The 21,675-nt window shown below is 26.6% G+C and overlaps 1 protein-coding gene across 1 annotated transcript in view; it reads left to right on the top strand.

Annotated features, from left to right (window-relative positions):
* Positions 1 to 21,146, top strand: part of LOC136976507 (neurotrimin-like) — a 123,771-nt gene extending 102,625 nt beyond the window's left edge. Inside the window, exons 4-10 of the mRNA XM_067271806.1 lie at positions 13,151 to 13,321; positions 14,340 to 14,468; positions 15,783 to 16,070; positions 16,735 to 16,797; positions 17,294 to 17,353; positions 17,842 to 17,925; positions 20,499 to 21,146. Of these exons, the coding sequence (XP_067127907.1) occupies positions 13,151 to 13,321; positions 14,340 to 14,468; positions 15,783 to 16,070; positions 16,735 to 16,797; positions 17,294 to 17,353; positions 17,842 to 17,925; positions 20,499 to 20,581 (878 nt within the window). The 3' untranslated portion in view covers positions 20,582 to 21,146. The remainder of the gene's footprint in view (positions 1 to 13,150; positions 13,322 to 14,339; positions 14,469 to 15,782; positions 16,071 to 16,734; positions 16,798 to 17,293; positions 17,354 to 17,841; positions 17,926 to 20,498) is intronic.
* Positions 21,147 to 21,675: the final 529 nt, after the last annotated feature.

The following is a 21,675-nucleotide window of genomic DNA, read 5'->3' as shown; positions in this document are numbered from 1 at the left end:
TTATTTTAGATTTACTAATTCGTTTGTTCTAATATTCCTACCTAAACTTCTTAACTTTCTTATTCTTTAAGTCAGATAGCAAACCGAGATAGAAGGGGATGAAGAGAAGATGGAAGTATGTGCGATTGTGTTGTACGCATGTATTGCGATATGCGTGTGTGTATGTGGGTGCGCAGACGAACGCGCGCATCCAGATAGGAAACTTTGCAAGTTATTTGGCACTAATGACATCCTTCTATCAGAACACAGTGATGTTTTGGATACAGTGAATCCTCAGAATTTTTAGTCTATTTTATAAAAAAAAATCTAACGACGAGTTGCTTAACTTTCCCGGCAACGTTTGCTGGCGTCATCTGTTATTAAAAGAAAATTTTTAGATTTTTAACTATTATAAAACTGTAAGAGCTTAATTTTGAGGGCTGGGATGGGTTTTATAAAAAATTGTAAATGCTTAGAACAAGTAGAATCGTTATTAAGTCCGACCCTATTCGAGATACACACGACTTTCTTTATCTTCCCACTCCCTCGACCTTTAACCACCAAATTTAATAGCGTCAATTCCTTTAATAAACAAACTTCCCTGCGAAATTTCAGAAACTTTCGACGAAAAGCACAAGAGTTATTAAGCTTCAAAGAGAATGAACAAAATCGTGCCCACACGCACACCAACATCCATACGTACTGTACAGAAATAAACCCGAATTTTTTGCATTTCTCGACGTTTCAAGACATCCTGAGTCCAAAAACGTAAAAATCTTAGGGGGTCATTTTTTAACCGATCGCCATACTTTCCCTCTGTTATATAGGCTATAACAGCCGAGAAAGTAAAAATGATATAACGGTTTTTTTATGATAAATGGTAAAATATGTGTTTTTATTGTTATTTAATTAAAAATAACTTTAATTAACTTATGCCTTCACTCATTTGAAGATTAATAATAATAATTAATTTAATTATTTTACAATATTAATTTGATTAAATCGACGATAATTGTAAGATATTCTATACATAAAAATGCATTATATATGAATTTGTAGTTGCATTATTTATGATAAAATACTATTCAAAACAGCATATTTTGAAAGAAATAGGATAATTTTTCCGTCTGAGAACTAGAGCACATGGGATTCATATTTCTGGCAAAGACACTCAATAAAATTTTCCATTCTACTGATATATGACACGGAAAAAATTTTAAAGAAAAGTAAAAATGCATAGCACAAAGGACGACTCTAGATAATTACATTCGAATGAAAAAAGACTTTCTAAGTTTTTTTTTATTATTTATTCCTTTTACAAAAATACATAACTTGCATTAGTAAATACTAAAATAATTTTACTAAAAATCCTTTATAAAAAAAGCCCGTTTTAAAGCTTTTAAGATATTTTTTTAATGTTATATGATTCCACTTTTAAAAATATTTCTTTAATTTCTGTTGTTTTTTAATCACTTTTATACATAAGTAAAATGAATTTAATAACATATTCTTTCGTGTTCAGTCTAATATCATCATTATATTATTATTATTTTAATTTTCTTTTTGAATTTTTCTATCATAAATCGCTATCAAAATAGCCTTTACTGTTGTATACAGGCATGAGTTTCTCGACAACAGCTGCGCTATTTACATGAAACGTTAAATTATGTTGTTAAAACACGAACATTAATTGACGTCAGTTGATACTGATAATGCGAACATTAATGGACATTAACTAATTAAGATAATACACGAGCATTAATGAACTATCAATTAAAACAACGGTAAAATCATGTTAAATAAAATGAATTAATGTGACATTTATTAGCATATACTGTTGCTGTTAGAATGAACATTAATGTACATTAATTAATGATGCTAATTATTGAACATTAATGAACATTAAGTAATAATGAAGTACACGAAAACTTAATTAACATAAAATTGACTATAAAATGAGTTTTAAAACAGCAAAATTTGAAAATTTGCAGAGTTTTTTCCCTGTTTGCATGGCAATAATTATGATAGAGAGATGCTTCTTTATCATGAATTTGTGGATTGTAGCTTATATCTAAATCCCTATTCTAATTTTATATTTTAAATAGCTATAAATAAAGCTCAGATATTATTACAGAACCCTAAAATGTCCTTTAAAAGTTTATTTAAGCCAAATTCTGTATTTATATCTGATTATTCCTAAAGTTATATGGAAGCTCCAAATGTATGTTACACCAAGAAATCGAATCTTTCACTAACTTAAAAAAAAGAACTTAAGAGATTATCTTCTTGAAGGTGCACCAATTCACGCTTTTACAATAGGACAACATAACTTAAAGCAATTATCTAAGATTAACGAGAATTTTCTACACTTTAATTAATCATGTAAGAAATTTAGCAACTTATCCAGCTTTTGTAGCCACTAATCTTACAACTGAATGATCCTAACCAGATTAAAATATTAAAACATACTTAATCTGCTATTAATGACTTCCTGCTGATAATCGTTAAATAATAAAAGGAAGAAAAAGTTATAATTCTAGTTATTATAATAACTGTTATTATTGCTAGTTGTAAACTTACGAAGAGATTTTTAGATTCTTTTAGGAAAAGATACGATAAGCCGGCAATAAATGAAGACATAAAAGTAATTCAGAAAGGAATTGCTTAAATCGAAGCAAAATCCGTTTGTAATAAAAGAATTTTATTATCCTGTGCTTTTGTTATATATTTTAAACATGTTTTTAGAATGTGATGACTTATTTCTGTAATCTGCTTCTACTTAAAGGGAATAGATTTCGCTTGAAAGAATATTCCATTTTCCAGTTGTTCCATTCGAATTTTATTTATTAATTAATTATGAATTTTAAAATAAATTTTTATACTTTATTATGCTTACTTAATTCTATAATATATATATTTAATATTTAATAAATAAAAATATTTAAATAATTGAAATAATTTATTATAAGATTAAAGTTATTCTATGATGTTTTGATACTTCTGATAGGAATTGTAGACCAAAAGTAATAAAATAAAAACCATTTTATGCGACAAATGGCGACAGTATTAGTTGTTAGTGTGACCCATCGGTTAATTTAATCTGGAAAAAACCTTACGTTTAATCCAAGAAACAATCCCTGCAATTAATCTTGGAAAAGATAAAAGGTATTTAGTTCTATATAATAAATGCCAAAGTACATCGATAATGGAAAAATCAATTATATAAAATATCGTAAAAGTATATCTCAAACTGGTCTACTTATTGGTAGCATTCGATCTAAATCGATTCATTTTTTTTATGTTATGAGAAAATACAAATTATATGACTATATTTTAATATTTTTTCAATGTTTATCAGTCAGCAAATATTTTAGCAAATACATAAAAAAGAAAATTTAAACTCGGATGCTGAAGATGCGTGAATGCTTGGATACTGACTTATATTACTAAATTTGTTTCTGGTTTAAGCAAAAGATCCAATTCTGTAGAGCAAAAAACTCAATATTTCGTTTAAATATTGAAAGTTTTCTTTAAGAAAATAGTTATAGAATTTATATTGTAGAGTTACATAAAACGAATGATAACAATGAAACGTGTGCACAATAGAATACGAATGAAGTTCATTCAGGAGAAAATGAAAAATGTCATGTAAGGAATATATATCCAAACTATTGAAAGAATTTGTCTTATGATAAAAATGAGACTTTGAAACTAATGTCATTGTATTTATTATACCTCTACTAAAAGGCCTGTATTATGTATTGAAGTAAATCTATTTTTATAAAATATACTATAACAAAAATATTCAGTCTTGTTTCACAGTTAAGAAGTTGTTTCTTGTCAAAAATTTGTGAAAGAATTTCATTCAGATATTTTCAAAATTTCAATTAGTGATATTGAACTATGTTTGAATTTCAAAAATAGTTTATTTATAAGCTTGCAATATTACAAATTAAATATTTAACGAGCAAAAATGATTGTGACATCGTCACAATGACGGGCTGCAATTTTTAATCATATTTTTAAGTTAAAATATATGCTCTCGATTTCGAATTAGTAATGTCTTGCCCCTGTAAATCATCCTTTTCCTGTTAAGAACAGAGTAATGCCGGTAACTCCGTTCTGGGGAAAATTTTTATTTGAAATTTTTTACTAGACTGGAAGTTCGTATATAGTTAATTAATCGGGTCATTCTGCCTCTAAGCTTTTCACATGTAGTCTCGAATTTCATCAACCAAACGTCATTCTCAAGATTAAAGAAGGACAAACAAACAGACAGCGATGGTGGGAATTTATAGATCTACAATTTTTTAAATTGCAGCCGAATTATTTCAGGAGTTGATATATATTAGGTAATTCCTACAAACTTTTGGGAATTCACGAATTAATTTGAAAATGAATAAAAAGTAAGCATGGGAGAAGCCTTACGAACTGTTAAATGTTCATTAACAACCAAATCATTACATGTACAATGCAAGAAAATGAACCGTTCGTTATTGTTATACACTTATCAATGTACTAGTGTACAATAAGACAAAGATCTTTTGTTTTAAGAGGTACATAAAATTCTAAAGAGAATGTTTTAAATAACTGTTGTAATTTTATTTTGCTTACCTATCATTTAACTTGTTAATTAAATGTTAAATAAGAATTATAAATTACTTTGCTTTGTGTATTTAACGATTTGATGCCAATAAAGCGTTCTTTTCTTTTTCTTCTCGTCCCAATAGAATATTCAATTTCAGAAAGAAATGTATTTAGATACGTGAACTAATAACGTAACTGAGACATTCTTTGGAATATGCTGTAATCTTTCGCATATATTAATTTTACTTGTTTTACTTTTAATTAAAATACAGTAAAAACCTGTCCAAAACGGAACCTGAATAAAAAGGAAACCTGCCAAACCGGATAAAATATTCGGTACCGTGAGATTCCGGTTTACACAGGTTTTACTGTACGCATTAAAACATTTATGCGGATATCTTGTAATTAGAATAAATTAAAATTTTTTAAGTATTTTGCTCGCCAGTGGCCGAGTGGATAAACCACTGAACACTGGAAGTTTACTCATTTATGGGGTAATACACGCATATATTACTGGGCTGTCCACGTGGAGTTTTCCGTGTTTTCTTCACGTGTCTAACATCTAATTAAGAGTCAATTTCCCAAATATTTACCTAATTAAGAGCCAATTTCCTAAATATTCCCGTGTCTAATACCTAGATAAGAGAAGTTTTGCAAATATTCACGTGCCTAACAGGTAAATAAGAGCCAGTTTCCCAAATTTCCATATACCTAACCTAAATAGGGGCAATTTTTCATAGAAACTTCTCCCGTGAGGCACCCTTCCTTGACAAATAGTCCGTGTGTTACGTACTATTAAATAAAACTAAAACGTAATTTTACGTTTTAGTTTTTATTGTTTATAAATGAATCCCTTATTATGAGAGTATTTTTATTACATTTTTAGCTTCAATTGATTGTAACTGGACAACAATTAATAGAAAAGAAGTTTTTCAACCGGGATTAAATTTATACAATACAATTAAATGTAGGCCTACAGAATATAAATAAAATAAACGATATAAATTAAATTTTATTTATTTTATTCTCCCTAAATATTGATAAACAAATATTGATTAATGATTTGAAATTATTTTACATTATAATCAGCAATTATATTAATCTAATTGCCTTAAGTAAGAGATTTTTTGTAAATCTTAGAGGAAAAGATAATATATGAACCAATAAATAACAAAAAAAATAAATAAAAATACAAAATTTCGATTTTTTTAGCTTCAGTTTTCTTGATAATTTATCTGAAACATCATGTGAACATCACGAAAAAAATGAATAAAAATCATTTGAAACAAATCATTAAAGATTTTTTCAGTCAAAGATTTATTTTTAGTCTTATTCTATCACATAATCAATGAATTTATTTCTTTATTTTAAAATAATTTTGTTATTTTCCTTCATAAAATTAATATGAATCACGTTAAAAATGTACTGTACAACATTTTATAATTTAATAATTTGCATTAATTTTAAACTTTGGCTTAGAAAATTGATTATTAAACCTTTCGAAATGATAAAAGTAAAGAAGTATAATAAAAATTATGCTTATTTCCGGACAAATTTATCACCATTTAAGATGTTTAAGAGCGGTGATTTACAATGACAAAATTAGGCCATAAGAAAGTAAGCAACGTGTTAGAATGACATCGTTTCAACACTATTGCTCATATTGTTAATAAAAATCCCCTTTTCTTCTGCTCAAAGATCTCATTTCAAAGTCATTGCGATTTAGAAGGTGAGAATTGATGCATCAAACGATAGCTGCAAATGAAGCGCTATGGTCATCATGTTCCAGTTAGCCTTTTCTCTCTTGTTAACAGTGTATTTACTTGGAAAAAAAGTTACGTATAGTTTTTTGTAAGGTCAGGTTATATTTCGAAAGTTATCAGGCGTCCAGAAGAATAGAACAAAAGTCAATTTATCAATATTTTAGAAGAAGTTGGCAAGATTTAATGATCTTTTCTTAGTGTAGACAAGAGACATTTGTCATGTAAAAAGAATGGTGAAAATTACAAAATGTATTTTCTCTGTCATTTCGATGAAATTTATTATTTCAATTGAAAACTGCAAATGTTCTTTAAAATATATTATTAAATGTATTTTTAATGAATTTATTTGGACACAATAACATTAACATTTTAATTGATATTAATGCAGCATTTTTATTTTCTCTAGAAAAATATGACAAATATTGCATAAAAGATTTGTATCCTTTATATTACATATTTAATCTCTTTTAAATATTTATAAAATGTATTAAACCAATCTATTTTAAAGCTTATTAAAATTATTTATTTTTAATTAAAGCTTTAATAATCGAATATTCAATAGTCGAAGAGCACTTTATTCACCCGTCTGATATTTTTAATACTGTAAATATGAGTATTTATTCATTTTCAAGTAGCTTGAGAAAGAATATTTTTTTATTGTTTGCTTAATAATCATTTTAATGATAATATATCGCTCAGTTTAAACACAATCTGCTAAAGAACATTGGTTTTAATGTTAGTTTTTTCGTCTTCACGATGCAAAATAGAATTTTTCATTTGAAACATTTCCATCATCATCAAGCTTTCAAGCTGTAAACTGAAAATAGTTTACACGTGGACTGAGTGATGCTGAGAGACTTGCAATAAATTCTCTTTTATTAAGAATAACGTACATAAAAATGTCTAAAATTTACAGCAGAATTCTTATGAAAATAATCTAATGAACAGTTCTAAAATATTTAGAGATAAATTATTTTCATAGGACGAATTCTTAAAGATCCTCAATAAAAGGTATGGGTTTGGTTGATGAAATAAGACAATACAACACGTGAGAAATCTGCCAAGAAGGGAGGATTTTCTATGGAAAACTGGCCCTTATTTAGACCAATAATTTGATTTTTAAAAACTTTCGGCTATGAAATATGCTTTCTACAAGAATACGATTAGGTTGTTACTGTGTCGAGTGGTGGATCTACGGAAGCTACAGAAGCTTAAGTACTCCCAATTGACACCAAAACATTTATGACGGCAAATATAGTTTATCGCAATACAATCGTCTTGCACATATTAGTGAAAGGTCGTTATTAATTATTCAAATATTTAAAATTTTTGAGTTAGCCCCTTCGGGTTCTTGTCGATCCGCCGCTGCCTGTATCTTTGATATTCTTACACGAAATTTACAATAGACATGAATAGAATTCTAAAATCTGAAATATAATAAATTTAATCTTTTAGATTAATACTACTTTAATGAATTTTATAAATATTCTTTACAATATTCAATTTATAATCAGACATATTACAAATAAGTTCATTTTAATTCGATAACCATTGTGTGTAGTACTTATTCAAGGATTTATTTCGTTAGTACATAGAAAATACAGATTCCATTATTCTAGAGTTTTACAGCATTACATGTAATATATCATAAGGATTTAAAAGATATCCTGTAATGCAGTTATCTTTAGTTATCGATAACATTATAATAGTTAAACATCATTATGTATTTAGTCATTTCGATTAAAGTAATTAAATATGATGCAAATTCTTCCTGCCAAAGCATAAACGCTACATTTATTTAAATTATTCATGTTCAAAAATATATCAGCATTGAGCGAATCATTCATTATGTCTGAGTGGAGACGGTTATTAAGGATAACGGTTGAAGGATCTCAAGACCTTTCTGAATTTCCAATGCCCTCCTAATGGATAGAGGGTCAGCGTAGCGGAAGATCAGACAACCATTTGCGATCGATAAATATGCAATTTTCCTCCATCTTCTCATTACTCTGCTTTGATCTTAATTGATCACGTGACGAAATTTTTTTTCGAATATCTGATTGAAAGATTACTCATTACTCTATTCATGATGACCATAAGCATACGAACCCTTAGGGAAAGGAGAATTTGCATCTTCAAAGCGAACTAAGTCGTCCTGCTCATTCTCGGTTAAGTGACGTAATATTGTTTTACGTATCTCGCTTCTTGACATAGTAATAGCTAGAGGATTATTGTTCCATTACGTCACAGTTAGGTCAATGATATTTGTTCTGTTTCGTAACAGAATAGAAGGGTCGCGCGCTGTCGGGTTAAATCGATATGTCATCAGCGATAGTTTTATGACGTATAACGCATTGGATACGTCATAAATGCACAAGAAAACATTTTTACTAATTAACAAACTAATTGGATGATCAACAGAAAAGAATTTCCATCCTAAAAATTTGAATTTACTGTAATAGGCCTATTTTGTTTAAGATATCGATACGTAGAATTATTGAAAGGATCGTGGAATATGTTCTTAAATTCTAGTTTAAATCTGAAGAATAACATTTGAAGATAATGAAGGAATTACTCTTCATTATATAATAGTTAGCATCAAGAATTGATCTTCATGATTATCTTACCACAGAAGAAAATAAATTAGTTTTCCTCAGTCATGCAGAAGTTATTATAAAGTTCTCCTCCAATAAATAGGATTTGCATCTGTCTTTAACGATATAATAGATTTTTCTCAGTAAAAAAAAAATCATCAAGAATGAATTATGAACGAAACAGTTTAAAATTATTGGCATTTAATGAATTATTTTTCCAAATGTCGTTATATCTTTAGTAATTGCTTATGACTCTGTTTATCAGTAAAATTTAAGTTAGTCACTTTCAAAATTTCTAAAATTCATGGAAATTGCCCTTTAATAAGGATAAATGAACTTTGCAAATCTCAGAAGAATTCCTGCATACCATTTCGTTGCAGTGATATGAGAAATTGTCAAAACACGAAATATTTACTATACAACCGAGATCAGTCTTAGTAAAGGAGAAAATGTAAGTGATAAAATATTAAGAATTATATGCGATAAACAAATTTTTAAGAATAATAATACCATGCGATCATTCTACAATTATTTTACAGTGATAAATAAGGCGTGTATATAACTACAACCCTTTATTATAGATTTATATAGCGCCCGATGTTCGTAATTCCAGTTTGAGCACCGGAATGAAAAATTGTAAGGATGAAATATTAAGAGATTGTGAGGCTATATAAGAAAGTTATTGAAATTGAAGACGTTTTATAGCATTTTCAACTATATTTTATTGCAACCATCCACTTGCAACGAGTACCTTAGTAGTGTAACATAGCAATTGTGATCCGTAAGTTCGGCTCGAGTATTGCAACCAAATAAAAAGAAAATTATCAAAAGATGAAGTATTAAGAGTCAGTGTTGCTCTTATAAAGAAGCTTTTGAAGTGCAGTAAGTATACCTGTTGCTTATCGATTGAATTTGCCTGCAATCCAAACTTTCATATTTGTTCTTCCAATTGATCTAATCTTCTATTGAATTGTCATCTAACCAATGTTTGCATTCATCAAAATACTTCCCCGATTTAATCTTACTGCGTAAATACATCAAAAGCTTTTCTTTTATATTAAAAAACAGTTTTATTTTTTCCAAAAAAATATATAAATAAATAAAAATTCTCCATTTATTTCTAAACAAAAATTTCTCATTTAAAGTACACGTCCACAAAAGATGATGCCGTAAGAACATTTCTGTATAAGGGAATTTTAAATCTTATTTAAAAGAAAAAGGATTACTACATGTTTACAAGTCGATATTGTAAGCTATACATTTTTTGATGGATGGAAAAATTTTCAAAAAAGTAAAATTCTACACGAAACTTGCATCAATAATGTCTCTTCTTCTGTATTAAAATGCTAAGTAATAGCTGGAAGGAAAATTTTATATTAACAGCAATAATTAATCAGAAAATAGAATAAAAAACAGCAAAAAATTGAACACGTATTCCTGGTTTCTCGATATATTTTATCATTAAAAATATCGGGATAAGTTTTATTGGAAAAAAATCCATTGAAAGTATCTCCTGAAGAAATTCAATAAAAAAATTGTTTTTTTTACAATAACATGCTTCGATTTTTTGTTTTCAAAAATTGAAAATCGAATTCTTAAATTAATATTATATATTATTTATACACGAGTTACTGTATATTCCTATATAAAATATTTTTCTGTGATGTTTGTATTTGATAAAGTATTCAGTGTATACATTGTAGATGTTTTCGTCTCTTGTGTGGAAGCAAAAATTGATCGATCTTATTGCACATTACAGTGATATTATAGCAATATAGCATATTTCTTTTATTCGCAAAGATTACTATACCTCCATTTTTGTATTCGATAAGGATCAAAAGAGTAAATCCTCTTGAGATTGGATCAATGAAGGGAATCATGGCCTAAATTGGGAATAAGGAAAATCTTATAATAATGATTAATGTACGACATGATTCGCATTAGACTAGTGTAGGAGAAGATGGGAGAAAGATCGTTTACTATTTTAAGTAGATATTGGCAGAATAATAACGAAGATATGTGAAAATTTAATATTACATGTCGTGTTTGTTTCGAATTGGGATAATAGATGAAATTTTACACATAAGTCTATGACAATTATAAACTTTGCTAATAATGTAGCTCGAGTAGAGAATGTAAATAAATTTAAAAAGCTTCAAAAAAATGTTTGATATTTAAAATTTATTAAATAATAAGTAGAAATTTTTAAAAATTTTATCGATATTAGTTTAATGAAAAATATACATAAAAGTAAAAAATAATAATTGACACGTTTTAATTAATTTCATGTTATTCTAGTAAATTCGTTTTTGTTTTTGGCAACTATTATCGGAAAAACTTCTATCCTCGTTAAAAGTTATGTAAATTTTTATTATTTGATGCAAAAATTGGGAATAATGTTTATATAATTCTTGGATTATAATCTAATAATATATAATATGATATGGGTTACAAAGCAAGGTACAGTACAGTACATTTACCTTTGTAGACTCTCCAGTGTATATTAAAAAATGTTTTAAATAATAAAATTTAACAAAAATAAAAGTTTCTTCTTAATGCACAATTAATATATCGGAATAATAATTTGTAATAAATGTTTCGAGATCCCTATAAATGTGATAACAAGCTTCTCACTAAAGGTCTTTTATCACATTTATATATGTAAAGGTGTGGAAAATTCACAGCCAGGTTGTTAATCCCGAAAAGTATTCGTGCCTGGAGGCCGAATCAGTAGGGATTCGGACTAATAAAAAAAAGGACAGTGTGTAGCGTGAACTCAACGAGTGAAAGTGTAGAAAATAAATCTGATCGAAAAGTTCTTGAAGTGTTGTCTATCGAAAAAATCAATTGTTGTGAATGGAGAGAACTGTAATTTGATATATTATATTATTTTATTTTTCAACATTATAATGAGAATAAACTTTAATATTTACTATTCGTGTTAAATATCGATAGTTCTTTTGCAAGTGGAACTCCTCAAGAGAGATATAATTCAAATTTATTGTTCATAATAAGAAATATCCAAAATATAAATAAAAAGTGCATAAATTTAATTGTTGAATCTCATATACGTACAGTATACTCTGTTTGAGGAATTTAAACACAAGCACACTTAATATATTTTTATTTTCTAACTTTATCAAGAAAAGTTTTATGATGAGAAGAATAAAATGGATAAATGTATATTGAGATAAAAAAGAAGTTCATCAAGAAGAAATGCAAAGGAGTTTATCACTGTGTACAATTCAAGAATATTCAACTTTAAAAAATAAAAAAGAGGAATAATAAATTTATTGTATAAATTTAAGTTGTATAAATAAAATAATTTGCAATGGAAAAAAAAAATTATATTTTTTCATTATAAAAGCAGCTTCATTTACATGTCGCGTAATAAAGTGTGTAACCTTTATTATCTATTTTACTATTAACTTTATTATTATTTTTCCGTTAAGTTGTTTTAGAAACATTCAGAAGTGAATTCAAGACGCCAGTAAAATCTCTTTTAAAATTCCAAACTCGTCTCGGAGATGTAAAGTTATTGCCCTGCTTTTAGGCTATTAAATAATTAGATCAACTTTCTTCTTTTGGTAATAAAATGTTTAATTAGGATTTTCATTTACACTTATTCTTTTTTAATTAATTAAGAAATTTACATTTTGGTATTGTTTATATGCAGTTATGGAATATACAGGGCAAAAAGTAAAACAGAATTGTTTCACGTTTTTATGGTAGCAATGCTGTGAATTATTGAAGACATCTCCATGATGAATTCTTCATCATAGAGAATGCTTAATTCATCTATATTTATATTCTTGTGATTTACGTAACTGTTAGCATTGATAAAATAATAATAATTTTGAATAAAATTATTATTATACGTTTTATTACGGCAATGAAGTCGTTTTATTAAAAACAATTTTCCTTAAATGAGGTTCATCTAGAAATTTACTCCTCTAATTACGCATAAAATGATATATGCTCCATAATAAACCTGTAATCTTAGTAACTTTTAAGAATAAAAGTAAGAAAATAGACTTATTAACTTAGACATAAGCACATAGTTAGAATAGATTTTTTTTTTGTTTTTTGTTTCTCAAGAGGATCAGGAAGACATCATCCTGTAGTGAAGATGGGAAGTAATTGGTGCCAGGATTAACATTTCCCGTTTGGGATTAAACAACTTCAACCTTAACTTCTCTCTCAAGAGTTAACTTTCTATTGTTTCAGTGCCTCCGGATATTATCGATGCCGATAGCACTACGGATGTTCTAGTCAGAGAAGGATCCAATGTGACTCTCACCTGCAGAGCTACTGGCAATCCCCCTCCTACTGTTACATGGAGAAGGGAAGATGGACAACCGGTTGCAGTCGGTAACTGGCAAAGCACCAAACCTCAAGGTATATTTGTTATAAGTGTGTAATGCGTAATCTTAACACGAAAACCCAATCGTTACATACACAAATCCGTTTTATATTCTAAACATATTTCATGAATATTTATAAATTTATAATGAATAATCTCCTTCCATTTGAACGGCATAAACTTATGCCATTCAATACGTACCGGGGCTTTATAATTATTTATATTACATATTCTTTTAAGGATTAAATGATCAAACAATTCTTAATAGAATAGATATGTACTTAATATTAATTAAGTACTCTTCAAAGGGGGGATTAAATACTATTTTAATATATAATAATGGATAAATAAACAAATTTATTACATCTGTTAACATAAAATAAACTTCTGAAGAATTGAATAAAGCCATTTTGAAAGCTATATTATTTTTTAAATTTTTATAATAAAAAAAACTTCTAATTAATAAACTATATTTAGTATCAACACTCATAACTTTTGAAGTAATTATATATTAAATTCTGCAAGGTTGGGCGGATCCTGTATGATGTTCTCTGTGTATAAACATGATTGGAAGGAACTACGACTAACTAACTATATATAACGTTTTCTCTTCTTCCTTATCCTTCTTTAACTTTGGGTGGAGTTATTGTTTACTTTCAACGAAATTTAATTCTCTGAAAGAATTTTATTATAACTTTGACTTTCGATTGTTTCTTTCTTTTCTAGAATTAGTCGCAAAATAAAATCAAAACATTCATTTTACTTTTAGATGCATCTACACTGTACTAATATTTTTTATATTTTCTTTAAAAGTTTTCCTATTTATCTAAAGATAATATTCGTTAGAGTAAACAAGCGCTAGTTTAATTATCTTTAGAAAATTTTCAGTTATAAAAGACACTGTAGTTGTAACTAGAATGTAAATCCCCAGTAAAATATTTTAAAATAGAAATTTTTTCTATAATTAAATCACGAATTTTATTTGAGTTTTGAACAATTTTTTTGGTTATATTTACAATAATAATTAATTTAAAATTTAAAAAATCTTTTTAGACGCAACGTATGAAGGTGAAGAACTCAGTGTTACTAAAGTCAGTCGGTTGCATATGGGAGCATACCTGTGCATAGCATCAAACGACGTGCCACCTTCAGTTAGTAGAAGAATTCTTCTTCAGGTGCACTGTAAGTGAATTAATTACTCTTACGCTCTTCAACTATTTTTATTTTTATTTTTTTCATAGAAATTTGATATTTAGAACTTGCAACCGCTACGTTCTCGGAGCGTAAAATTGTTTATTTACGATGTAAATTCTAACCATTGTAAATAATACAACTTTAATTCATGTCTTTTAAATTTTTAAATATGCTTTTTAGAAATGTGTAATGAATTAACAATATAAATATTTAATAATTCAACACAGCTTCAGGAACTAAACATAAAAATACTTTAAATATATTCCAACCGCTCGTTAATAATTAATATTCGGAGATTTACAAATTTAAATGTTGTTACACAAAAAGCAATGTTGAAATGATCATTATAAAGCGTCAAACTTAAAGATCAGGAGGTGAAAAAATGTAATTTGGTGGGTTGAAAATGTTTATAAGTGTCTTAAATTGCCTTATTTTTAGTAAAGTAACTACACACTAATAGACTTACGTTATATTTACGAGCTTTAAATCCGCACTCTTCCACTAATTCTCACATAATGTATAATTGCTAGAGAGTTCACACCATCAAGAAAGAAAAACGAAAGCTCTTAAAGTTCTGCACCATTGCAGATCAGATACGGCAGAGGATGAAGATTAAAATGTTGTTTTTCTGAGGTAAATTTATTGACAGATTAATTAGCATCTTCGGAGTAGAAGGGCTTAATAACTTCACTACTCTCTCCTTTGTCACTCGGAATATAGAAAGACGACATCCATTTGTCATTCCTGGCCTTATATCCGGAGAAGTGACGCGAAGGACTTAATGATGATCAAAAACTATCGATAGGATGTAATCGCCACTTTTACTTTCGTGATAACCATCTAGATAGTAATTTACTTCTTCAAAACTTCGCCACAACATTGATCTCTTCTTCTGTTTTAAATTAGTTTTCATATTGATTTGCTTCTTTTTCAATATGGACTGCATCGTTTGTTGCTTCTCGATAACTTTATCTACAAAAGGGTATTTCTAGTTAATTATAATTTTATAGATAAGATGTTTTTAAAAGGGACAATTTCCATGTAACGTTACTTACGAGATGCCAAATAGAATATTTCCTTCTTATACAACGGCAGAGTAAATTATTTTCGAAAGTTTCTATTGATTTAGAGGGATTTATATATAATATTCCCCTACTTTCGAGTCTTAACAGATCAATAAATAAATTGCATTATTGTGAAGAACATATAATGGCGGAAATTGTATATGGAATATAATGCATCAATGTTTGAAGCGGTTCATTTTTGTTCTATAGTATTGTTATAAACATGATATATTTGCAGTTCCACCCATGATATGGATTCCGAACCAACTCATAGGAGCTCCGAGTGGCTCAAATATCACGCTAGAATGTCATACAGAGGCATACCCCATGTCAATCAATTACTGGACCAAGGAAGATGGTGATATGCTCGTCACTAACGATAAATACTTAGCCATAATAAAAGATAAGACATATAAAGTTCATATGAAACTTATAATAAGAAATATTCAACAGGAAGATTTCGGAGTTTATAAATGCTACGCTAAAAATTCTTTAGGCTCTACAGAAGGTTCTATAAGATTATATGGTAAGTATTGGATTTATAATTTAATTTTTTAATAGATGAAAATGAATTTAATAAATAAAATTTAATTTAAATTTCAGTAAAAATTGAAGATTTCATTAAAATAAATCCCTGTAATTTTATAAACATGAAATTTAACCATTTCTAAAGTGCTTTTGTGTTCAAACTGGATGGAATTTATCTCAATACAGTTTTTTAGGCTCTGTAAATTGACCATATAAATGGTTTTCCTGAAAATTATTGTTCTCTAGAAAGCATTCTTCTTGTAGGAAATTTTTCTAGAGTGTTTTTTTATGAAGCGACATTTCATTCCAAATTTCTAAATTTTTCTTCACAAACATTATATATATTTTTTTCTTTTAGAGCATAAACTATTGTAATCTAATTACTGTTCTGTGCAAATGACAAAATAAAATTAATTTTGTGCTTCTCAATAGAAGAAATAATTTTTTAAATTTATAAATTTTTCCTGTCTTCTTAATTGAAATTAATTTTTACGTACCACGAAAGCACGCAAGTAGAGTTTATTCACGGTTCTACTTTATAATAATTTCAAAAGGTTATCGAGTTATTTACTTTATTATTATATACATTGCAGGAAATACAATTAAATATCCTTAAATATATATATATATATATATATATATATAATAAATTTTATCTTCAGAAATCCATGTTTCACCTCAACCAGGAAAAGAACCCTCCACTGCTAAAATTCAAAGTTTAGAAGGCAAGTCTGTTTTTTTTAATGTTCTTATACAATTAATGTTGGAAGAAAGTTTCTTTTTGAATAAACAGTAAAATTTCGAGAGTAAAAAAAGGAGAGAGGGTAAAAATTCGGTGCTTTGAAATTCACTTAGGGAGAAGGAACATTGAATGACAGAAGTTTTGAGTGGGTTGTTAAAAGTAATCAATTGTGGAGTAAAACTAGGAAGGGAGGAAACATTCTCAACTGATTGAAATTCATCAATTTATCTCGTTCATTATCTTCTACTATTTCGTTTTCTGTTATTTTTTTTCCTTTAACCGTTTTATGTCTGGTGTTGAAACTGTTCAAATCATTCCTTTGGATTCATTATGGAATCAACTTAATTAGGAATACTTTCTTTCTTTAAAAAAAAAAAAATGGGAGAAACTTTTGAGAAAATATATTTTTACTAATCTCATTTAATTTTAATGATGTACATAAATGAATTATATATAATGTACCCTTTTGATTTTTACAGATGATGCGAAATCGCCATTGCATCATCCGGCCTTGCAATCTACTTCTGGAAGAAGAGAAGGTAGGATTATCGTCTTCCATCTTATTTAGAAAAAAAAGTGGGTTTATTTATTTTAATTTTATCATTTTTTCATAAAGACGATAATTTTTCAAATGTATACAAGTATATATTTAATGAAAAATGAATATTTTTTAAAAGTTTCTGTCTAATTTCTTAGCTGTATGTTAATATAATGTAGGGTTAATATATCCACATTAATTATTAAAATTCTACTTAAAGTTTTTAATAAAAGGTAAAAAAAAATTAATTAAACTTACGTAGATTAAAGTTTATTAAAAAATTTTATAATTTTAAAATCTCTTTATATTTTAAAATGAACAGGAGATTGTTATATTATTAAATTAATTAATTATTTAAAATTATATTAAGATACATACATTCATCTCTTTATATTTTCAAAGTTTCTCATTAATAAATAACGAATATTAATTAAGTTTCGCTTGAATATTAATTAAAAGTGAACTAAAACAAGATGTTTTCCTTCTCAGATAGCAGATTTGGTATGTCAGATGCCACAAAAGGGCAGAATCAACCTTTTAATCCACCCTTGCATAGACCTCTGGAAGAAAATGGTAAAACCTTTTAAAAAAATTCTTTTATTAAAGAGGGGAAAAAAGTATATTAATTACATTATGAAGCATTTCAATAATTCTTGCAGTTTATTGTTTTCTTTCCTCAGGCAACAATTTCCAAACAAGCTTATACTTAGCTCCCTACTGTCCTTTGTATTCAACACCGGTAAATAACTTTAAAAAAAAGCACATTAATCTCGTACTTCTTCACTGATCCCTTGATTGATATGTCAACATTGTACAGGGGATTGTTTTAAAACTTTACTTTGCTCAAATGCTAGATTAACAGGATTTAGATACACTCAACTACTCAGTACTTATACTATATTTTTATAAAGGTTATCATTTTTTAAATGATAAAGAAAAAAAAAGAAACTACACACTTATATGACATCAATAAGGTTTTAAATCCAGTAATGAAAAGATGGATTAAACTATAAAATAATTTTAAATCACTTATTAATAAAAATATAAGCAAATGTTTATTTTGGCTAACGTTCATTTAAATGTTCTATTTAAAATGTAGTGATAAAAAATATTATTATTATTACTATTAATTTAATTGTTATCTTTTGAAATGGGTAAAAGAACAACAGAAATTTAATTTTTCTTTTAATTTTTATACTTCAATAATATATCAATTTAAAATCTAATTAGAATTGTTATAATCAACTAAAGCTGGAATCATGTTGTCTATTATTATACGGATTTATTATATTTTGATAGTTTATGAAGAGAAATAAAGAGGGCTTTCTGCCAATAAACAAAAACAAGACAGTGACAGGTTCATTACAACAGAATCACAAGTGACAGTTCTAGAAACTGTTATTAGTGCTACTCTGTTGATTTATAACCTGATCATTATGTCAAAACATAAGACAATTTCTTAATCAAAATACAAAATAATATACAGTATATAATTTATTAAGAATTCCCAATTTTGACAATTTATAAATAAATAATTATTTTTAAACAATTTATTTTAAAAATTTTCTCATCTCTCTCCAGAGATAAATTTATCAGTTCTTATAAAGTTCACAACTGAGGGGAACCACTATTATGGGAGATCCCCACAAAACTGAATATTTTTCTTATAATTAAAAGAAGAAAAGGGTATAAATAAGGCTCATTTATTTCCAATTTTATTTTATTCCATACTAAGGTATACTTAAGAGAGTAAGCCGACTTTAGTGAAAAAAATCAATTTAGTTCTTGTTTAAGTTAAAAAAAAAATTTAATATTTTTATAAAAAAGTAAATTATGGTTTTAGGTTATATACTGTTTTTTTACAAAAGGTCCCCACTAATAGGCAATAAGAAGGCTCTTTAAATCCTTAAATCTTCCAATGTCTTCATTTGCATTAATGTAGATAGAGATCAAAGTATTCTGTATTCTAAAAATTTAAAAAAATATATTTACAAATCTACAATAATTAAATAAATAAAAAAGTCACATTAAAAATATATATATATATATATTATATTTCATAATAAAAGTGCTCTTTTTGGCTTCTCATTCATGCAAAAGATATGATTTAATTAGTTTCATTATATTTAAATTAAATATAATTATACAGTATAATTTATTTTAATATTTTATATTTAAAATTTATTTCTTTTTATGCTTTGTATCATTTCATTTCTTGTAAGTATTTTTTAAAAAAAATTAATTTAAAATTGAACAAAACTTTGGATATTAATGATTTAACATCATACATTTGTAATGTGCTTGAAAAACTTAACTTTTAAAATTGTCATTTAGGTAGATAAAAGATCAAAAGATGTAAATTTATCCTTCCATAAAAAATTTTAATATTTAATAAATTTGTAAAAAATTTATTTTACATTCATTAAATTTCAAATTAGCTTTCTTTAATAAAAAAAAACTGATTTTATGAAGTAAATTAAATCATAACATTTTATTTTGACAGTTAAAACATATTTGAACATTTAATTTTTATCATATTTTCAATTTATAAACAGATAAATACTATATTTAAATATATAAATATTTATGTTATTTGCAAGTAATGAAATAATTTGATAACTTTTTTTTAAATAAAATAAAATTTCCCATTTTCTTCTCTCTTAGCTTCATTGGAAAATACCAAAAAAAAATAGCAAAAAATTGAATTTTTTAATTATCTTAAATGTAAATAAGAAGCTTATTTTGATCTTTATTAAGAGTTAATTGTGTAATAATAGTTTTAACCATTTAAATCACAATCAATCCAGAAAACTGACTTGATAGAGGATTAGATATCACGTAACACACAAAATCCTTTGTGTATATCACGTGCTTAATGAAAAATTGGACCTATAATAGTCCTATTAAAACACATGGTCAGTTCTATAATGATTCATTATCTCTATGAAATTATTTTATTACAGGGTGTGGTAAAATTTATATCCATGTAACAAGTTATAAAAAACTTGCTTTATGTATTAGTTGCATATTAATAAATGTATTTTTTTTATTATTTCTAATTATAAATTCTTCTTAACTGTTAATATATATAATGAAACTCATGTCTCATTAATATGTATAGTTAAATATTTTCTCTTTAATTTCAGGTACAAGTGAAAGTATCAATTGTAAAATATCTCCAGTATTTAGCATCTTAATTATTATTGAAATGTGGCTTTTAGGAACTTAAAAAAAATTATAGTATATTATGATTTTTACTCTGTAAAGAACTTTGTAAACCTGGACAGAGATAGCCTGGAGTGATACATCAGGGAATTTGGGGGAAGAGTTATAGGGGGATACATTTTGTTTATAATTATTTCCCCATTCTCTTGTGTATTAAAGGCAGAGAATGTCCCTTCTTTATAAAAAAAAAAATTAATAAAATAAAATATAAAATATATAGATATGTATGTGTCGAAGAATAGTTTTTTATGAAGGATATCTCTATATTGAAGTAGGAAAAACAAAAATCTTTTCAGTTTGCTGATTGTGATTTTAGAGTGTCTACTAGTTGAAGAATTCTGTTATGGATGACGCGCACAAGACTGAAATTTGTTGATTAAAAAGTAAAAAAGAGAGGGCAGATAAGGTTTTGATTAAGAAAAAAAGTAAATAAATAAACAATTGTGATGTCCTGGAGTTTGTTGGAAAAATAAAAAAGAAGGGTGGTGAACCCTTTGAAATTCTTCACCTGCCAATTCGTTGTAAATTGCCATTCTGATTATAGAAATAAAGAAATTATTAAAAGAGTCTAAAAATTTTCATTTAAATGTTTTATAAATTTCTTCATATTTTTAATTAGAAAATAATAATAATCAATTTACCAAAGTAAAATATACAGAGATTATTTTTAATTAATAGAAGCATTAAAACTGAAAAATTAAAAATAAATTATAATTAATAAAATGGAGCTTATCACACACAATTTATTTTGTATAATTAGCAAGTTTTAATTTTAGTTTTTAAATTCATATTATAAAAACCTGATTGGATGATTTAAATTTAAAACGCGCTTTAGTGTCTCCATCTGTTGATTGAATTATCAGTTACAATTTAATTAATATGTTTCGTAATTACAATTAATTAAACGGTATTATAAATTACAAGTAATATATCGGAATTATAATTAATGATACGTTAGAAATTATGCTTAAATCTTTACATAATTTATTTTTCTATTAAAAAAATATATATATATTATTCGTTTGATTATAATATTTTTCGCCACGATAATTTCTTAAAATATATTTTAATGTTTTATTTCAGTTATAAATTTAATTA

The sequence above is a fragment of the Centruroides vittatus genome, unplaced genomic scaffold (genome assembly GCF_030686945.1).
Source record: "Centruroides vittatus isolate TY-2023 unplaced genomic scaffold, ASM3068694v2 contig_400, whole genome shotgun sequence".
Classification (NCBI taxonomy): domain Eukaryota; kingdom Metazoa; phylum Arthropoda; class Arachnida; order Scorpiones; family Buthidae; genus Centruroides; species Centruroides vittatus.
This window is presented reverse-complemented; position numbering and strand designations above follow the sequence as displayed.